Source organism: Benincasa hispida, chromosome 5 (genome assembly GCF_027475165.1).
Source record: "Benincasa hispida cultivar pf3 chromosome 5, pf3_genome.v1.1, whole genome shotgun sequence".
NCBI classification, from domain to species: Eukaryota; Viridiplantae; Streptophyta; class Magnoliopsida; order Cucurbitales; family Cucurbitaceae; genus Benincasa; species Benincasa hispida.
Window position 1 is genome coordinate 51,895,359 of NC_143482.1, and position 21,380 is coordinate 51,916,738.

General features: G+C 32.7%; 2 protein-coding genes across 2 annotated transcripts; one reads left to right on the plus strand and one right to left on the minus strand.

The window, feature by feature from the left end:
- Positions 1-598: 598 nt before the first annotated feature.
- On the plus strand, positions 599-3,972 carry EMB2394 (Ribosomal protein L6 family). The gene is made up of 3 exons (XM_039032776.2): positions 599-773; positions 2,937-3,245; positions 3,476-3,972. The coding sequence occupies exons 1-3, from the start codon at positions 718-720 to the stop codon at positions 3,810-3,812; spliced, it is 702 nt and encodes a 233-aa protein (XP_038888704.1). The 5' UTR covers positions 599-717; the 3' UTR covers positions 3,813-3,972.
- A 3,413-nt stretch (positions 3,973-7,385) lies between these two features.
- Positions 7,386-14,296, minus strand: LOC120078565 (protein DETOXIFICATION 40-like). The gene is made up of 7 exons (XM_039032843.2): positions 13,841-14,296; positions 10,572-11,203; positions 9,814-9,870; positions 8,774-9,012; positions 8,550-8,668; positions 8,242-8,328; positions 7,386-7,663 (listed from the first exon to the last, which is right to left on the minus strand). The coding sequence occupies exons 1-7, from the start codon at positions 14,183-14,185 to the stop codon at positions 7,604-7,606; spliced, it is 1,539 nt and encodes a 512-aa protein (XP_038888771.2). The 5' UTR covers positions 14,186-14,296; the 3' UTR covers positions 7,386-7,603.
- Between the last annotated feature and the right edge of the window lie 7,084 nt (positions 14,297-21,380).

Below are 21,380 nucleotides of genomic sequence, written 5' to 3' on the forward strand. Positions count from 1 at the left end.
TGAAATCCCAATATAGAGGGACAAAAATGACATTTTAGTCCATTTTATTTGAAAGCCCGGTTGGTGTAAATATATATTAGTTAATTACTAAAGTCCACCAAAGGCAAACTAGGAATATGGATTAAACGAGGCATGTGCAAGGCGCATGTGTTTGCCAAAATTCAGATTGAATTCAAAATTTGCCAATTCTCCAAAACAAACCTTAAATCTTGCTATATACTCTAACTTCCCTATATATTTATGTACATAAGTATTTTATGAGTTTAAAAAAAGACTAAATACAACGTACATAAGTATTTTGTTAAAGTTTTGACTTTCTTTGATATGGATTATTTGGGTTGATTTAGCTCTCGATTTGTTTTAGGTTTTTAAATTTATTTTTATGAAATAGGTATTTTAGATATTTGCTAATTAGTATTTTTTTTTTTTTATTCAAACAATGGATTTGCTATTTTTACGAATTTAAAATTCTTTTGCTATTTTTTCAAATAAAAATTTAAAATTTGCTATTTATCTTCTCAAATAAAACCTCTGAATATGGGCCTCATTGAAGTCCACGAATCATATATGGCCCAAAAGGCCCACTTCAGAATTGTGTCTTCTCCACCTTATCCTTCTAAGTTACTCGGCATCCCCTGCCTGCAAATCACTGTGTCATCTTCTTCCGAATCGGACCCAAAAGGGGTCTCTCTCGCTCTTTCATACTCAGACTAAAAAATGGCAGTCTCTTCTACTCCTTCTCTTCAACCTCCAAGTTTGATGCACACAGCTAAGTAAGTTTTTGGTTTTCGCAGCGTTTTTTCACATTATTGGTGCCAACATTTCTGGCTCTTCAGCTAGCGTACTTTCAGGATATCTTTCTAGACCTTAAGGAACTTTTTGGGAGACCCATTTTCTGTGTATCTAGATTATCTACAAGTACTTGGAAATTTTTTAATTGTTTCTACTTTCATATTCAGAGGGTTTCTTGAAACCCATCGGTTGATTTCTAGGTTGTGTGTCTTCCATTTTGGTATAATTATGAATTAGTTGTTTGTATCTATAATGTCTTTGATGAATTATTTCAAGTATGTAGCCACCAAGACTTCGGGAACAAACCTTGAAATTTCAATAATTCTATTGCACGCTTTTGAATATCTTTTTGGTGTTTATGTTTTTTCTAGAATTACACAGTAGTAGTAGTAATGCAGATTTGATATGCATCTGCATATGATTTGTTTTATTGAGTTTACTTGCAGATGAAATATATCTAGTCATGTCGCCTACCTTAAAAAATGTTAGTTAAGTGAAGAGTTAATCATCTATGGAGATGATCTTGGTCAATGTGAAATAGGGGAAGAATAACATCTCCATATTGATTAATTGTTTGGCTTCTCCTTTAGAGAACAAGCATCCAAGTGCGATGGGGGCTGATCTTAATGATAAGTTGAAAGATTCAATATAGAATGAATTGCTTTTTAATTATTAATGTTCTGTTTGATAACCATTTGGTTTTTAAAAATAAGCTTATACACTACTTCCATCCATAAGTTTCTATGTTTTGTAATTCACTTTCTACTCATGTTTTCAAAAACCAAGTCAAGTTTTGAAAACTAAAATCTAAGTAGTTTTCGAAAACTTGTTTTTTGTTTTTAGCAGGCTAGGAACTCGAGTGTTTCTTTAAGATAGGTGAAAATCATAATAGAGAAACTAGGAGGAAACAAGGACAAGTTTAAAAAACGGAAAACTAAAAATGAAAACGTTATCAACCAAGGCCTTAAGAAACCACTAATCAACACCAATTCTTAGGGTTGGTTGAGTTCAGGGAGTTTCCAGAGAGTGCAGTTGGTTGAGTTCAGTAAGCTAAGAGCAATAACAGAGAGTGAGTTGGTTGAGTTCAGGGAGTTTCCTGCTTTTCAAATGTTTTAGCCCCCATGGTAGTGAAGATAGAAGGGTTTTGAAGATACGGCTATTGGACCTAATCTAGGTAAGCTCCCTATATAGAATACTAGCAAAGACCACAAGCATCCTAAGAGAACTATGGATGGCAATTTGGAGAGAAACTATTCAAAAAAGGTGAATTTTTTTCTGCTGGTCACAATGTCAAGAAGGTGTAAATACGGTGGATAGAAACTAGAGGAAGTGTCTTACCATGTTCCTTAAATCTAGTTTTGTTTTTATGTTGTCCTAACATAGTAATATTGTAGTTTTATGGTAAAGAATATTCTTTTATCTGACCACTTCCAGTTAGGAGGTTTAAATCCTCTGCTGTTTGAATATGTTTAAAGCTTCTGACTTCTGTTACCTGGCTTTCAGGTTAATTTTTGTGCTTTAGCCATCACTAACAATGGCCATCTACACATTATCCTCTCTTTCATGTGACTGGGTACCTTCCAGTTAGAGAGTTGCAAAGAAAATAGAATGATGGACATTTCTTGAACAAGGAGTGCCCTTGAATTGATGGGCTCAAGGAAGTAAGCTTAGGGAGTGTGTAATGCTGGGTCTTAGATAATGGATAATATAGGTTGAGCTTCTTGGAATAGGAGACTTATTACTAGGAAATAAAGAATAAGAAACTATTTCATAAACATGTTAGTGGGTTGCCAACATGAGTAGGTTCAAATCCCCCTATGCACATTTTTTGTTCCAAAAAAAACATCATAGTAGGTTTGATTTTTCCCAGGACAAGGGTGTTTAATATTTAAGGGCCAAAAATGATTGAAGACTTAAGTTGTCCGTTTGAAATGAAGAGAAAAAAAAATCAATTTTCTTCGTCTATACTTTTGTTTCAATTATTTTCTTCTTTTTTCTGTGTATATAGGGAATGGTAAGATACAGAAACTTGACCAGCCTAGAGTTGTTCAATGTTAGTTGTTGTCTTTTTATTAAACCTTAAAGTTCTTTTTGTAATAACAAACATTCTAAACTTTGAGACCATTTTCCACATTGTGCCTCAGCAATTTTCGGTCTACATTTTTGGGAGAAAGAAATGGATTCTATGTTTCTGCAATGCCTGTATGTCATATTGGTGTCTTGAGGAAGACTATAGAATGCAAGGAATCACGAATAGGGAAGCAACCAATTCCAGTGCCATCCAATGTAACCATCTCATTGCAGGGTCAGGATTTGAAAGTTAAGGGTCCTTTAGGAGAACTTTCAATTCTTTATCCACGAGAAATAAAGATTGAGAGGGAAGATTCTGGGATCATAAGGGTCAAGAAAGCACTAGAGACAAGAAGAGCAAATCAAATGCATGGCCTTTTCAGGTAAAATCTCATCATGGATTTTGTTTTTCTTCCTCTTTAAGTTCTAGTTTACATGGGTCACTTGCTTTTTACATATCTCTTCAAATACTGAAAATCCCAAGGGCCAAGATGACTTCATGTTATGAATGCAACAACCCACCCGCCCTTGTTCCTTCTTTTGAAATTCAGATGAATTCTGTAGTAAATGTAGGCATGGTGTTATATATGACCATTTGAATTGATTTCTTCAGGACGCTTACGGACAACATGGTGGTAGGAGTATCGAAGGGGTTCGAAAAGAAACTTCAATTGGTCGGTGTCGGTTATCGAGCGATGTTAGAAGGAAAAGACTTGGTATTAAATCTTGGGTTCTCTCATCCAGTTAAAATGGCCATACCTGATGGGATCCAAGTAAAAGTGGAAGAAAACACCAGAATTACAGTGAGTGGATATGATAAATGTGCCATTGGTCAGTTTGCTGCCTCTATTAGACAATGGAGACCCCCAGAACCATACAAGGGTAAAGGAGTGAAATATGCTGATGAAATTGTAAGAAGAAAGGAAGGAAAAGCAGGGAAGAAGAAGTAATGGCTTGTAATTCATTGTTGTTTTTTTTCCCTCTCCTTTTGAAATATCTGCATGTCTTTCTAATATCAGAAAGGATTATTGGCACATAACTATTTGTATTCTTTTTCTTTGTCCATCTTCATTGGATTGTGAAAAATTGCTAAAATTGACACAGTAAAAACCTCTACAAAGTCCAATCTTCAATAATCAATAAATCTTTTTGTGGGGGAGAAGAAGAGTGTTGTAAAAGAAAGCTGATAAGCTTGGAAGCTTTTCCTTATTTTATTAACAAAGAGGAGGATTCGAGAGCTCCCCTCCCCTCCTCTCAATTCCATAATGAGATTGTTACATCAAAATCCTTTCTACCTTCTCAATGGCCTTACAAATACTCCTCACTTGTGGCACTGAATTGGCACTTCTTCGGTTTGCTACCAACTGATTTTTTATCAAAACCTCAAGGATAGTTGATAGGTGGTCTACATGTTCTAATGTCTTACATACCCCAAGATATCGTCAAAGAATACCAATGCAAAGTGACGAAGGTATGGCTTGAGGATATCATTCATGATTGCCTGGAAAGTGGATGGAGCATTCCTCAGTCCAAAGGGCACCACTAGAAACTCGTAATGGCCTTCGTGCGTTCTAAATCCTGTTTTATGGATGTCGCTTGGTTGTACCTGAATCTGATGGTATCTTGATTTCAAGTCAATTTTCAAAAAAATTGTAGCACCATACAATTCATTTAACAATTCATCAACAATAGGGATAGGATACTTATCTGGAATCGTGGCATTGTTCAAGGCTCGGTAATCTACACAGAAGCGCCAACTTCCATCCTTCTTTTTGACAAACAACACCAGGCTGGAGAATGCACTTCGACTAGGCTGGATTATCCTTGCCATCAGCATTTTTTTGACCATCCTTTCGATCTCATCTTTTTGGAATTGAGGGTAACGGTATGGCCTCACATTAATTGGCCCAGCCCCTGGTAGTAATTCAATGGTATGGTCATGGCTTCGAGTTGGGAGTAGCTTTGCCGGCATTTGAAATACTGCCTCAAACTCTCGAAGCAGCTGCTGAATCTCATGAGGTATATCATATTGTTCTCCAACAGCCTTGTCTTCCTCTTCTACGGTGATGTCCCGATTCAAATCCAAGGCGTTCAATTCAATCAAAACGCCTTGGTCTCCTCCTTTCACTGGCTTTGCCATGGATTTTAGAGATATTTGCGATTTAACCAAACCTTGGTCTCCTTGTAGCTGGACTATCCACTCCCCAATCGTGAACTCCATTGTTGACAGTTTGTAGTCAAATGTGGTCTGTCCCAATGTTTCCGACCACACCACCTCCAAAATGACATCCGCGCTGCCCAACGGTATGGGAAGAAAGTCTTGTATTATAGATAAGTCAGAGATAGTTGTGAACACACCTTTACAAACTCCAGCAGCTTGGATCGAACCTCCCGAGCCCAGCACCACATCGTATTCTTCCGAAGGTGATATTGGCAGTTGTAGCTCAATGACCAACTCTAAGTTAATAACATTGTGAGTCGCCCCCCCCCCCCCCCCCCCCTCGGCCTCTGATAACTCTCCGCACTTTAATTGTTTTAGGTGAACTCAATCCAGCCAATGAATTCAATGATAAGTTCGCGATCTCCTTCACGTCCTCCTGCGATGTCTCTTCAGGTTTGTATTCTACTATGTCGGGTTCTTCTCCTTCCTCGGCCAGATCTTCCCCTTCTTGTACAAACATAAACTGCAGCTCCTTTTTCTTGCAGCGATGGCTGAAGCTGAATTTCTCGTCACATCTAAAACATAGTCGCTTGTCTCTCTTCTCCTTCATTTCTACGTCTGACAGCCTCCGAAACGTGCCGCCGGTGTTTCCTTTTGCTCCCGTTTCCTCCTGGGGAATGATCGTCATCGACGAGCCCGTTGAGCTTCCTCGATTCGGGTTGATCGTGATCGTTCGACTACTCGCGATTGCTCGCCCTGCTCACACTTGACCCGCCTTTCGTATTCGGGTTATTGTTACTGTCCAACCCGACTCCCTTGCTAAATCATAGTTGGAGTAATTGGTCCTCTTCGATTAGTTGGGCCATCTACATCTTGGACTTCAGGCCTTCGGGCTTTAATTTCCTCATCTCACTTTGGATTTCTTCCTTAAGCCCACACACGAACTTGCTCTCCAAGGCCTTATCGCCCAACTCCTTCAACCCGGTAGAATAATGTTCGAACTTCCACCGATACTCCTTCATAGTCGTCTCCTGCTAAAGCCACATCACTCTTGCATACCGGTCTGCTTCACTTGCCGGTCAAAACCTTGTCAAGAACAACTCCCTAAAATGCGACCAACTTCCTACCCGCGACCAGTCATCCTCCCATTGATACCAGTCCAACGCCTCTCCCTCTAAGTATAGTATCGTGGCATCCAATTTGTCCTTCTCCGATAGTCGATTCACCACAAAATACCACTCGACTCTGTGTAACCAGTCGTCGAGGTTCTCATCGTCCTTTCCCTTGAAAATCGACACCTTTAACTTCCTCAACCTCATATTAAAAAGTGGTATCTCTTTATTTCCAGGTGTGTGGATCCCTTCTTTACTTTCTTGATTTTCTGTTCGGGATGATGATCCTTCTGCCGTTTGTTTCCCTTTTTCCGATATAGTCATCTCGGACGATGGAGAGTGTTTCTCTAAACTATTCATCGCGTCCAACCTTAATAGGACTAGGGCCATCTGAGCGGACATACTCCCCATCCATTTCTTCACCTCATTCGATTGTAGGCTTATCTTTTCCTCGATCTCCACCTGTTTTTCCTCCCTAGCTATCATTCGGGCTTCCATTTTTCCCACCATATCCAGTATCTGCTCTGATACCAGGTGATATGATTGGAAGCTTTTTCTTATTTTATTAACAAAGGGGGAGAATTCGAGAGCTCCCTTCCCCTTCTCTCAATCCCATAATGAAATTGTTACACCAAAATCTTCTCTACCTTCTCATGGCCTATTTTCTTCCTTTCCTCACATAACTAACAATATTCCTAGGACCCACTTCTCTTCCATTACATTTTGTTACATTTTTTTTATTTCATTCTCTACCCTTTTTATGGCTTTCCTTCTTATTTCATATACCTTTGTTACTAGGGCCCTATCAGAAGCTAAGAAGAAAAAAATAAATGCTAGAAGGAGAAGGAAAAGGGAAGAAACCAATGCTATTTTAACTTAGGGTAAAGTAGGAATTTCACTTACTCAAATGGTTAAAAAAAAAAAAAAAAAAAAAACCTTTTTTTTGAAAGGTCATTTATGTAAAAGTATGTCATCGTTAAGATATTATTTTGGTCTACATTCCAATTTGGTAACTATATATCAATTAAGTTAGTTTATCGTTATTTACTTTTTTAAAAAATAATTAACTATGAATTGTAAAATATATATTGACACTTCCTTTGTTGTGTGAAAATTATGAACAATTTCAATCTAAATTAATTTTGAATGACGAACAACTTGAGATCTATTGAAAATACTATTTTAATAATTTTGAAGCCAAACAAGAACCAAATCAAATCGATCGATTTTATAATCTAAACGCTAAATCATGAAGATAGAAACTCTAAATGATCATTAAAATTGACAAAAGAAATGGCAAATTGTTATATAAGATGCCCCTTTTTGTTTTTCTTCTTTCCCAGTGAGGCCAAGTAGAGGGTTAAGCTACAACAAATCTCAATTTGACATGCCATTCATGTAGCAGTTCCTCTATCCTTACTAGTTTCTCCCTTTTTGTTTATGTGATTTGAAAAGTTAGTCTTAGTTGCTACTCAACAATTTGCTTTGTGTCATCCCACTTGTTCAATCTTTTGATTGCTTCGTCCACCTGCAATTCATTACAAACCTTTTGTTATTTTTCAAGATATGTCAATTTAAGCTATATTAGTTTAAATTGTATTATTTTCCATTATAAGTTCATTTTTTTTAATGGAAAGAGTCCTATCTTCTTTAAAAGACTTGTGATCTTAATATCAGACCACTTACATACAAGAAAAATGGTGTCACAGTAGCCTATTCAACTTGATTTAAATTGATTCTTCCGAAAAAATCAAAATTTTAAAGTCCCGTTTGGTAACTATTAGATTTTTTTATTTTTTTTTAATTTTTAAAAATTAAGCCTATAATCACTCATTCCAACCATAAATTTCTTGTTTAGTTATCTCTTAAAAAACCATGTCCAATTTTAAAAAGTAAGAAAAGTAGTTTTGGAAAACTTGTTATTGTTTTTAGAATTAGACTCAGAATTCAACTCATCCACTTCAAAAAGATACAAATCAATATTAAGAAACGGATAGAAAATGAACTTAACTTTTTTTTAAAAAAAAAAAAAAAACAAAATGATTATCAAATCTTAATTAGCACCTAAAAATTATAAATGGTCTTAATGAAATATTGTATTATTACCTCTTTATTCCAATCTGTTCGCCATGTCACCCACACCAAAATTATTGTCTGCATGAAAGTTCCACCCATCAACCCTACCCATATACCCTGCACATGGTTTACACAGTACTAAAATTGTCATTAAAATTTCAAAATAAAGAGAGAAATATTCATCAAGTAAATTGTAATTTTATATTAAATCTAACAATTCAAGAAGTAAATATGACTTACAATACTTATCTGAGCTAAAATAAGATTAAATCTCATGACATTAAAAATGGAAGATAGAAATTAACCAAACTAAAATTGGACATTTAAAAAATGGTTACCTTGGCGCCAAAATTGAAATAGAAGCCAAGAAGAGCACCCAAGGGCACTCCAATAATGTAATAGCAACCAATGTTTACATAAGCGACGAATGCTTGCCACCCGCACCCAACCGCCACGCCTATGAAGATTAAATTATAACGAAAGCAAAATCAATCAGATAATTGTGTTAAATCAACCATCGATTAAAAGCTCAAACTAATGGTTTAAGATAAATTTTAATTACCAGTTAAGACAGGTTGGATTCCGTTGAGGAGAAGGGTGAGTGCAAGGAGTGGGCAAAGATCGGAAACGGCAGCGGCCACGACCTCACCGCCAGTGAAAACATAACTGATGACATCACGAAATGCAAGTACAAGCAAAGCACAAATTATAGAGACGATAGTAGAAATGGCGACGACCACCAACACAGAAAATGCTGCAGATTTTGGATTCCCACTCCCAAGTTCGTTGCTCACTCTCACACTGCAGCCAATACAAGAAAAACAACCACCATTTTTTAATATAGTATCAAAATAACTAAATTAGGCTATAATTACAACTTTGGTCTCCGAACTATCAATTTCGAATCAATTTCCATGTTGAACTTTAAGAAACTTAAAATTTGTAATTTTGTCTCTGATAATTTCTTGACATATTAAAACACAAAATCAAATTAATTGATCTAATAAATAAAACATTGAGTATAATAAAATTAATTTTACTACCACATTGGATAGATCAAGAACCTATTAGATAGAGTTGAAACTTCAAGAATTCTATTATACCCAAATTTTAAAGTTGGTTAAACTTTGAGTTTTGTTCCATTCTAATCTCTTATACCTAGAAAGTTTAGACAAATATTCGAGTTCCAATGACCAAATATAAATTGAAAATTTAGGTCCATTCGATAACACTATTTTGTGTTTAATCATTAATTTTTTTAAAAATTAAATCTATAAATACTGCTTCAATTAACCATTTATTATTCGCATTTTTTTGGAGTATCTCCAAAATCCAAACTAAATTCTAAAAACTAAAAAGGTCCTTTATAATTACTTTGTTTGTATTTTTGAAATTGGGCTAGAATTTCATGTCTATACAGATAATAATCATATCAAGAATCGAACATAATTTATAAAAATGAAATAGGTACAAGTGAGTATGAAATAATGTTCACGATGATTGGAAGATGTACTATTACTATATCTATTTACGCAGCTAACCCTAAAATAAAACATAAATAAATAAATAAACTTTTACATTAGAGGGCAAAGGAAAAGCTACCTGGCAGCAGCGTTAAAACCGACCGAAATCATGTAAACGCATCCAAATATGGTCATGCTGTCACAAATATTAAAATTGGTCAAACTATTACTACCACATTTATGATAATTATTTAACAATAAAATGCAGTTCACAATTGTCAATACTTCATAAGGTTTGATGTTAGTCGGGGAGAAAATAATAATAGAATTTACAATTAATTTATTCACCTCTCACTTTTCAATAATTTATGATAGGATGTTAGATAATGTTCTGCGTCAACGCTAGAGGAAAAATAATAACTATTTTTAGTAAATCAAGGGTAATATATAGTCAATTATAATAAAAAATTATAATTCAATAATTCATGTTGCACTTTTCAATAATTGGGTTCACATTTCTCTTACTAGAAAGAAAAACTGTTCATATTTTTCAGCCGTCTAAGTATTCAATCTAAAAATACAATACATCTAGTCAACAAAGTGAACAAAACCTAATTACTTTAGGATGTCTTTGAAGAATTTGATTTGAAGCCATTTATTTTAAGCAATTATCATTTAGGACTATTTTTAAATTAAAAAAATGAATCAACTTATTTACAAATATATGTCATTATCTATCGAAGATAGACCGTGATTGACATCTATAAAAAATATATCGTCCACTGATAGATGTCTATCGCAGTCTATCATCTACTAATGGATGTCTATTGAGATCTTCAAAATATTTTTAATAATTTTACCATTTAAAAGAAGAAAAGAGAGGAGGAAAAAGAATACCAAATGGAAAGGGAGTCAAGAGCGAGTTCAGGATTCTCGAGCAATCCAGCAAGCAAAACCAGAATCTGAAAATACCATGTCTCTAAACACAGCATCACCGCCGACGCCGCCGATAATTTGAAGAATCCAAACAACCCCGAAAACGCCTGCACATTGAACCCTCTCCATGTCTTCTTACACTTATCACTCTTAACAATATACACAAACTGCCCCACCACTATTATCCACCACGACAAGCTCAATACCAACGAAACTCCCAGCAACCCCAACCCAATTTTGTAGGCAGCCAACCAACTGAGCACCACGTGAATCACCAGCGTCCCCGCCGATATAAAAGCGCTCGGAAATACAATGCTCTGAGCCTGAAGAAACTTCTGGATTGGGAAGTTTATGGAGTATGCAAAGATTTGAGGAATTAAACCATATACGAAGATTTCAGCTGCGGAAGCAATGTCTTTGGATTCGCCAAGAAAAAGTAAGATGGGTTTGCAGAATATGTAAGGAATTGTTAACAAAACGCCTGTTATGGTTAGTAATATTGCTGATCTTTGTAAATAAACGCCTAGCATATCGAATTTCTCTCCACCGTATGCTTGCCCGCATAGAGTTTCCACCGCACTTCCCATCCCCAACTGTTTGATGAAATGACGCAATGAGTTATTATATTGCGGTTCGTAACAAAATTTAACACTATGGCAATTCAGTGCCAAGGTAAGGCAAAGGATTAGAAAAAATGGTTAAGAGGAGATATGACAATCAGTATTCAGTAAGTTAAAAAATCCTGATCCATTTAAATCTCAAGTGTTTTTCTTTGACAAATACTGGAATTGGCAAATCAAAGGGGCACATGGGCTTGCTATCTAGTACTTTTATGTTAGAATGCCTTAGGTTCTCTGGCACTATTAATTTGTATTAATATTTATATTATTTATATTACTTACGATTATGGCTGTAAAGTTTATGAAGATGTACGATATATAAACTTTCTAACTCTACTAGAATTAAATTTGTACACTAATATTTTGTTTCTAATAATATGTGATCTCTCCCTCTATCATGAACATAGCTAATACACTGTTAGTGAATTATGTAAATTTATATGTCAATTTATCTACTGTAACATTCTTTTGTCTTCTTTAATTGTTGATTTCATAACATGTACTAACCTATAAAAAAAGTCTATGTTCAAGGTTTGAAATGTTATTATGTTAAGTTCTCTTTTGTAATTATTTGATTTTTAGTTTTTAGTTTCTGAAAGTTAGATTCATTTATTACAATATATTAAGAAAGATTCTTGGCTAAATTCTAATAATAAAAATAAGTTTACATAATATATATTTTTTATTTTAAAAAATTGGCTTGAATTTTGAAATTTTGTTTACAAAATAGATAACAAAACATGACATCATTCTATAATCTATTAGACTTTTTTGGGATGAAAGATTCTAGTAATACATTTTTTTAAAAAAAATAAATAATTTCACGTGGACCCACTAATTGGACCTGTTAACTCTTAGAACTACTCAGGAGATGTGAGATTTGAATAATAATTTCATTTGCTAATCTAGTTCATTTTAGATGTTTGACTGTTAGTTGTCGTTTTCTTTTTCCTTTTTTATTGGATGTTTTCAACATTACAAAAATGTGAAATTAAATATTTTATAATAGAAAATATTATTAAACAATTAAAAAAAATAAAATTAATGGAAAGACGAGGTAGCAGTGTGGGTGCCCTATGTGGGAAAGAGAAATCCCTTTTTAAAAAATAATACATAAAACCCGTCTTTTTCGTGATTTTAAAAAAACAAATAAATAACAATCTCTATCACTCTTTCGAAGATAACTTCTTGTTTTTTGTGTACAATAAATAATAAAATACTTCATTAACTTTTTCTATCTCATCTACCATCCATACCCACGCCGGTGAGGTCCGTGACCTACCTTTTTTTTTTACAATATTTTATCTCAATTAAAAAATAACATTTTTTTTCAAATATCTAAAGCTTTATTTGATAAAAATCGGTGACTTATTTGGAAGTGATTTTAAAATAGTTAAAATCATAATAAAAGGTTTTCAAATCTTCATAAATTACTTTTTGGTAATATGAAAATCACATTTAAAAATATATATTTTAATATTAAATTAATTTTAAGTAATTAAATACATGTCTTAAAGTGATTTTAAAAATGATAAAATTGCTCTCAAACATATACGTAGCCCTATTTGATAACTATTTGATATTTATTTTTTAGATCCCATTTGATAACTATTTGGTTTTTATTTTTTATTTTTGAAAATTAAGCCTATAAACACTATTTTCAACTCCAAATTTCTTCCTTTGTTATTCTTTTTATTAATGGTTTGAAAAATCAAGCCAATTTTTTTTTTTTAAAAAGTAACTTTTAAAAATTTGTTTTTATTTTTTGAATTTGGCTAAAAATTCAACCATAGTACTTAAAAAAAAATGCAAATAAAGGTAAAGAAAATAAGCTTAATTTTCAAAAACCACAAACAAAAGAACAAAATAGTTTCCAAACGGAACTTTAATTTTAATTTTTTATTTTTAGAAATAACAAAAAAATATAAAAAGTTCCAAAAATGCTTTGTGTTTATTGAATTTTTTGTAATATTTTTTATATTTAAAAATGTCCTTCTCTTTATCATAATTGATGTAAAAAAGAAAAACAAGAAAAAACAAATAACTCAATAAATAAAATTAATGTTCATAAGTTTATTTTCTCAAAAAATAAAAAACAAAATATAATCAGAAGCAGCCTTGATATTTAAATGAAGTATTAGACCACTAGTAAACTTAATAAAATATTCAATAATCTTTCCTGGTTTAATCCTTCAATATTCCTCGATTTTCTTATTTGTTTAAAAAAATCACAATATTAACCTTCAATCTTTTATGTAGTGTTTTATCACTTCACTTCAATTCTTCACTACTTCGTTCCTTACTTCAAATACCTTTAATAGAGATTCATGAAAAAGTTATACAAAAGCGGCAAATGTAATCGGAAAAAGTGTTTCGAAGTAATCTAAAACGGTGTAACAATCTTTCTTATCGTTCTATGTCTGTACTACATCCTTTTAAGTATGGATTTTCATTGGACATTTCGACAAATTTCTAACCCAGTAGTCCAGGGGCCAATTATGATCTAAATCCTAAACACTCTACAAAAAGAGTAGATCTAACGAATCAAGGCTCTAAACAAGCAAAAGTGAGAGAAGTGAAAAGTAAAAGAGAAGAGTAATGTGATGATACCATGAGACCGTAAGCGAAGACTTGAATGCCATTGTTACCAAGAGAAGCAGCAGCAAGCTCAAGGTTACCAAGTTGGCCGGAAAATATCTGTGTAGAAGTAGACATAGCGTAATTAATCATGTAAACGAAAACCGCCGGAGCTGCTAAGTAAAACAGAAGCTTAATCTCGATCCAAGTGGCTCGACTGTAACGCTCCATCGCCGACATCTCCGTGTCCGACAATATCCTCTCCAGCTCCTCGCTGCCACCGTGGTGGTTCGAACAGAGTGATTGAGACGACAACAATGCCGCCGACGCTGGCTGCAGCAGCGCTTGACGAACATCGTCTTCGGAAACGGATCCCATCGTCTTCTTTTTTTCTCTCTCCCAAACAGAAAAGGGGTTTTGTTTTTTAAAATGATTTTTCCTGGGCGGCTCCGTTCGTCTTTGAGCAAGTATTTGTAGGGGGCGGAGGAGGCCGTACGTCTGTTCGAGTTGTCTCACGCGAGCAGTGTTGAGAGTGTGTTTTGGTTGCGAGGGCTTTCCTCAATGGTTATTGTCCATCACGTGTTAGGCTCCAAAAATAACCAAAATTTAATAAATGTATTTCGAAATCGACAATTAAAGAATACAAAAAAGATAAAGAAAATCGACATATAGATATACGTGATTTATTAATGGTGTATTAGTTACGTCCAACGACAAGGAGAAAACAGGTATTATTAGGAAAAATGTTTTCAAAGAATTACATCAAACGGTAGATAATTATAATCCGTATTTTGTTATTCGAAACGCTAACAAACAAATTCAAGACAATTGTAACAATAAAAGGATTTCTACTATTTTAAATTATTAATTGACCGAAATTTTAAATTTGTGAGTGAAAGCAAATTTTATTATATCATGTTTCTTGAAATAATTTTATAAAGTTCGTCTCAATTTGATTTTTGGGTTAATATTGTTTGAAAATATAATTTTTAAAGCTTAAAGGAAACCAGCCTGATTGTGTCAGAAACAATTGAAAAGAAAAGGAAACCAACCCAAAGTTCATTGGTTTTTGGATACCTATAATTTAACTGAGTGATGAATCATCACTTCTTTCTTCTTTCTTTTTTTTATTTGTAGTTTGTACGATGGTTTCACGTTTCTTAAAGGTTTTTTTTTTTTTTAAAAAAAAAAAAAAAAAAAAAAGAAGAAGAAAAGAAAAGAAAAGGTTAATGTATATATATTGGTATTTACCTAACCACCACGAATCCCAAAGTTTCTTTTTTTTTTCTTTTTTCTTTTTTTTTTTGTTTAAAGAGAGAGTATATTAAAACGTGAGAGAGAACTAAATACAACCATTCTCTAGCAAATCGGGAAGACGCATTGTCAAGAAAGGTTCGAACCAAAAAACTCTTTTAACTTTTCACTCAGGAAAGAGACATTATCAAAAACATTGCGATGAAGCTAAGCCTTCATCGTCTCAAAGGTATGAATAACCTTACAGCAAGTCCTATGACAAAAAGAAAATTTCGAGAGTAATTTTAACTAAATACCTAGCGTTATAAAAACTAAATATGATAATGTATAAAATATTTATATTACCCATTCTATTTTATGGTGTGTTTAGAATGGTTTTGTAAAAAAATTATTATTTAAGCAAATCTATTTGTATAAAAGTACCTTTGTAAAAAAAATAGTAATTAGAAATGTAGTTTTTAACTATTTCAAGTCATCAAATGTATTTTTCTTCAAACGAACTTAATAATAACAAGAAAAAGGTTATTTGAAAAACATGGACTAATTTAAAAGTCGTTTATTTCCTTTTTTGGATAATCTACTTTCTTCAAGGGCGCTTTTAAATTAATACAAGCTCTTTCTTACATGTTTTTGATGTATTAAGGGGACATTTTAAGACGTTGAGTTGGTTATTACAGTCGGTAGATTATAATAGTTAGTGAGTGATTGTAGTTAGTATTTAGAATGTAGATTATTTTAATTTGGTTTATAATAATTTGTTTTTGGGATGCAGACTATTTTTGTTTGGGTAGAAAATAGTAAATAATATAGCAAAGAAATAAAGGATGAGCGAATATTAGTAAGTACTATAGCAAGCAGTAAATACTATAGTAAAAAGGTCAATTATAAATAGTTGTACACACCACTATTATAGTCGGTGTTCATACATGGAATGAACTATAATAACCCACTTCACTAACTTCTAGTTTGATGCCACTCTTAAGATTTATTTATTTATTTATTTTAAAAGGGATTACTATTCATAGTGTAAAATCTACTGGAGAAAACTACTTCAAACACGGAATAAAATAATTGTCTTTCTATAAATACTTATAGAAAAATTGACCTCTTAAAAAAAAAAAAAAGATAATAGTTACTCACAAGTTATTCCAAATACATTATTAGTTTGTTCAAAGGTCATCTCATGAAGGCAAGTCATTAAGGTCTCATTTGGTAACTACTTTGTTATTCTTTTTTAATTTTTGAAAATTAAGCATATAAACATCAATTCTACCTCTAAATTCCTTGTTTACTATTTACTTCCTACCAATGTTTTCAAAACCCAATTTAAATTTTGAAAACTAAAGAAATAATCTTTAAAAACTTGTTTTGTGTTTGAAATTTAGCTTAGAATTAAACTTTTTTACTTAACATATATGAAGACCATCGTAATGTTGGTATTTATGCCCTAAAGCCTCGTAATTAATTAATTATTTGATATAATAATTGACCATTTTAAATATGCAATAATTAGTTATTCTTTGCAGGAAAAATCCAAGGTTATTTCATGATACTTGAACGGTATATAGTGGACATATAGTTAGATCATATTTTAAGTAACATACTAAAAGGTCTATAGTATATGAATTAAGGTTGGGTCCTTATCCAGATAATACTATGGATACGACCTACTTTGTAAGTATTATAAATGATGTGATTCAAATTTTTCATGTGGAGATATACAAGTGGAGGTATCCTATACAATAAAATTGTATAAGACCGAACTGATAAATATTTAACCTCTCTTTGTAACACTATTAACTGAAAAAATTAATATTTCATAGGATAACCATGTAACTCGATCTCAATCTTGAGTGAGTTGTTGATTCTGTCTATGAAGGCTACCTTTGATTTGTATAGATGAGAGTGGCCTATGTCACCGACATAATAAACCCACTATTTTGGAGACATGTTCGAGTAGAGAGCTGGGAACATAACTACACAATATGAAATTCACTCATTCCTACCTTTAAAATAAGTAGAGGAATAGTTCCTTTAAGAGTTGATTTTGAGTCTTGAACAAATGATACATGTCCTCTCATTTTCCTGAAAAGGACTTGGTTTATGGTAAGACCATAAACAGATCGTTCATTAGAGGGACCAGTGGTATTTAAGAAACAAGAGGTAATTACAAGAGTAAAACGATAATTTGACCCAATTGTAATTACGAACTACTCGTGAAGGATTGACTTACTACAATAGTTAAATCCATGAATGCAAAAATATTCTATAGTGCAAAAAGTGCAGCTAGGGGTAAGCAGGAAAAGCCGAAATACCGAGCCGAATGACCAAAACCGACCGAAGAGAAGGCAATCCATCGATTTTCCCATTAAAATGGTCGGAGTCGATTTTTTTTTAAAATACTTAAAAGCTGACATCCATCGACTAAGAAATAAACCGACTCCGACGGTTTCCAACCGACTATATGAAGGGATGAAAACCCTAAGGCATAGGAAGCCAAAATACATAACCATTTTGTTTTTTGTTTTTCCAAATTGGCATTCAAAATCAAAACAATTTTTGCATTGGAATAAAATGTAATAACGATTAAGCATGATATTCCCAAAAAAGGCTAATTATACAGCGGAACCCTAACTTGCAAACCTTTTGACAATTTGTAGAATTTCTCTGTTAAGTTGGGATTGGGTACCACCACTTGGAAACCTCCCTATTCTTGCAGGGAATTGAGACTATGGAGAATTGTGAGATTCTCTCTTTTGGGATTTGGAAATATCAAAAAACGATTTTTTCTTTCCTTTTTCTGAAGAAGAAAACATACAGAGAGCTTAAGAGTCTCATCCTCCCTCTGCAAAACAAAACCATTTTGTTAGAGAGGGAGAGATGGTGAGAGAGAGAAAAACGTGACATTGATCTCACGTTTTCTCGTAACTTCCCTAAAATGAGAAGTTAATTTGTTTTAATTAAATTAAATTAAATTAAATTAATTAATTAAATCATATTTAATTAAATGATCAATGAAATCATATTTAAATGATTTTCTCCCACATAACCTATAGTTTTATTCTGCATCTAATGTACATTAAATTTAATCTATAGTTTTGATTTAATCAATTTAATTAAATTCATAATTAAATTAAATAAAATAAACAATTAATTATTCAATTAATTAATCATCTAATTAAATATCACATATTTAATTTAATTTCTCGTTTGAATCATATTAAAAAATATTTCTCTCATTTAACATATAGCTTTAATGCGCATCCAATGCACATTATTTTTAATCTATAGTTTTTAATATGAATCTTATTCATATTAAATTAATATTTGAACTCCTTTCAAATATTTTGTTTTCTCATTTATAAATTTTGAATCATATCCAAAATTAATAATAAAGTCTAAAATTAAACTTTATATTAAAATGTATCAATATACATTAAAAAACTCCAAATTTTGCATTGAACATTTCAAACTCAATTTAATGACAAATTACTTCTATACCCTTTACAAGATAGGAAGGGGGTCTAATGGACTTGCAGATCAGAAGCTCCAACGATGTGAGATTAATTGGCTAAACTCATTAACCAAATTAATCAATATTCATTAACTATGGATACACTCCACTAAGGACCCATAACTGCACTCTTCTCACTACAAATATGTTTCTGTGTCCATAGATATAGACCAATAACAACAAGCTAGTGCTTCACGAATGTTCATTACATCAATTGAGTCAAATTACCATTTTACTCCTAGGTTACCTCTACATTATTAAATACCAGTGCTTATCTAATGAACAACATGTTTATGGTCCAACCATTAAACATAAATTTTTCTCGGGCCAATGAGAGAGTAGGGCCCTTTGTTCAAGTCTCGGAGACACCACTTAAGATAACACTCATATACTTACCCTGAAGTCGAGAAGAAGTGAAATCCATATTGTATGATTATGTTCCCAACTACCTAGTTGGTCTTATTCCCAAAATGGTAGGTTGAGTCGGCGAACTGACCACTCTCACCCATACAAATCAAAGGACAAACCCTTATGAACAGAAGTTCATAATATACTCAGAAGTAAGACTAAGTTACCTAGGTCATCCTATTGAAATAGAACCCTAACTAGTCGATGGAGTTACATTTAGTGGTTACTATTTCGCGATCCGGTCTTGTGCAAACTCATTGCATAGGATACCCCCACTCGCGTGTCTCCTACACAAACACATTAGATCATTGAATTTATATCAAATACAAAGTGGATCGTATCCATAGTGTTACTAGGATAACGTACCCAACCCTATCCTTATACTATAGATCTTTTAGGCTGTATCTTGAACATTGATCCCTATATGTCTCTACATACAATTCAAGATGTATAAGACAACTTAGGATGTTAGTTTATCGAATTTTAGGGTTAATAAGACAAAATTAAATAAATAATCAATTATTGATAAAACATTAATAACTATTTATTAATGACAATCATTTAATTACATTCACTATCTACGAATTTTAGGGCATAAAGTAAAACCTAAAAGTTGAAACAATTGCTTATCCGCTCTTCCTTCCTAAGCATGTTGTACTACCAGTCTTACCACTATCACGCACGCGCACGTTTTTTTCCATTCCATCCACAGCACGCCATGCCAGAAAACCCGATCAGCCCGCCAGACCAGCGACCGTGCGATTTAAGGCTTCCATTTATTTTACTATAGTTTTCATTTTTTTTAAAAACAATTAGGTCGGTTTCAAACCAGTTTTTATGGAAAACCGACCCCGACTGACCGCTGCTCACCTCCAAGTGCAACTGTGGGTCTTTAGTGGACTGACTCACAGTCAATGAATGTTCATTAACATAATTAAAGAGTTTAATTAGTTAATGTCAAATCATTGGAGCTACTAATTTGTAGGTCCATTAGGCCTCCTACTATCTCACAACGGGTAAATAAGAACCAAGAGCTTTCAAAGAATTTGAATTGTTCAAATTAAATAAGGGAATGATATTAATTGTATATGATAAAATTAACATAATATAGATATATATAGATACCTTAGAAAATAAAGTTAGTTGTGAATAAGACTAAAAAATTACACTTTATAATAAAAAGGAGATTTAATATATTTGAATATGATTCAAATATTAAAATAATATGAATTAGATTCATATTAAAACTATATGTTGAAATTTAATATGAATGAAATTCATATTAAAACTATAGGTTATAAGATAGATAAATATTTGAAAAAAAATTCAAATATATTTAATTAAATATTAGATATTTAATTTAGTATATTAATTGATTAATTGATTAGTCAATTTAATTTAAAATGTAATTAAATTAAATTGTTTGATTTAATTAAATAAAAAGAAGATGTGAAGTGGGTGGTTATGTATCCACTCCACGTATTCTTTAGAGGGTTGGTTAATAGAGAGATGAGGATCTTAGACTCATCTCCGACGTTTCAATCCATCGCTCTCTCTCTCAATTTTCACAAAATAGATCTCCAAGACCAAAATCCATTTCTCTTCTTTCAAAAATCGGTTCCCAGAAGTTGGTCCTTGTCAAAAGAATAGTGAGGAAGATCCGATGGTGCCACCTTTCATACTGTTCATGGGAGATCAGTACGTGAAGAAAGAGTTCGTGAAACTCTTAAAGATCTGGAAAAGATTGGAGAACATTTCTTCATATGTAATGTTTTCATCTTCCCTCTTAAATTTATGTTTGGTCTACTATTTTCTGTAATTTCCTCTTCCCAAAATAAAAAACAAAAGTGTTTATATGCTTTAGTGCGGGATTCGATCCCTTTACATAAGAGAATGAGAGAAAACAAATTTAAATTTTCAAAATTAAAAAGTAAAAAATCAAATTGTTACCAAATTTATGGTTTTAACTCAACTTTTTGGTTTGGTTCGCTTTAGTTTTATCTTATTGTTCTTCATTAACAAACTATTTACAGAGTATTAGAGTTCGAAATTGGTTATATATTTGTTTAAGTATGATTGATGGTTGCTGGATGGTTGGTTGTCTCAGAAAATGTCATACATAATGTCTTTTGGGTACCTGGGTCTATGCATATTTTCTTTCCTTGTATGTTTTTTTCCCTACGATCTTTAGTTGCCTTAGGATTCTTTCTCTCTTCATCTTGGCTGATTGGATAAGTCTTATTTCTTATTCTGCTATGTCTTTTAGAGCAAGGTGCTTCTTGTTAGGGTTGTTGCTTTTGAGAATTTTTGTCTTGAGGGATTTTGTTTTTATGAGGGTTGAATATGAGAATAGTAAATTTGCATCATTGTTGATTTTGAAGTTGTCCTGTGATTGTT

Excerpts from the sequence above, each read along its gene's own strand:
- EMB2394 (XM_039032776.2), top strand. The coding sequence starts at position 718 with ATGGCAGTCTCTTCTACTCCTTCTCTTCAACCTCCAAGTTTGATGCAC. Across the intron at positions 774-2,936 it reads AGTTTGATGCACACAGCTAA|CAATTTTCGGTCTACATTTT; the intron begins GTAAGTTTTTGG and ends ATTGTGCCTCAG. Across the intron at positions 3,246-3,475 it reads CAAATGCATGGCCTTTTCAG|GACGCTTACGGACAACATGG; the intron begins GTAAAATCTCAT and ends TGATTTCTTCAG.
- LOC120078565 (XM_039032843.2), bottom strand. The coding sequence starts at position 14,185 with ATGGGATCCGTTTCCGAAGACGATGTTCGTCAAGCGCTGCTGCAGCCA. Across the intron at positions 9,013-9,813 it reads GGTTTTAACGCTGCTGCCAG|TGTGAGAGTGAGCAACGAAC; the intron begins GTAGCTTTTCCT and ends TATTGGCTGCAG. Across the intron at positions 8,669-8,773 it reads AATCCAACCTGTCTTAACTG|GCGTGGCGGTTGGGTGCGGG; the intron begins GTAATTAAAATT and ends TAATCTTCATAG.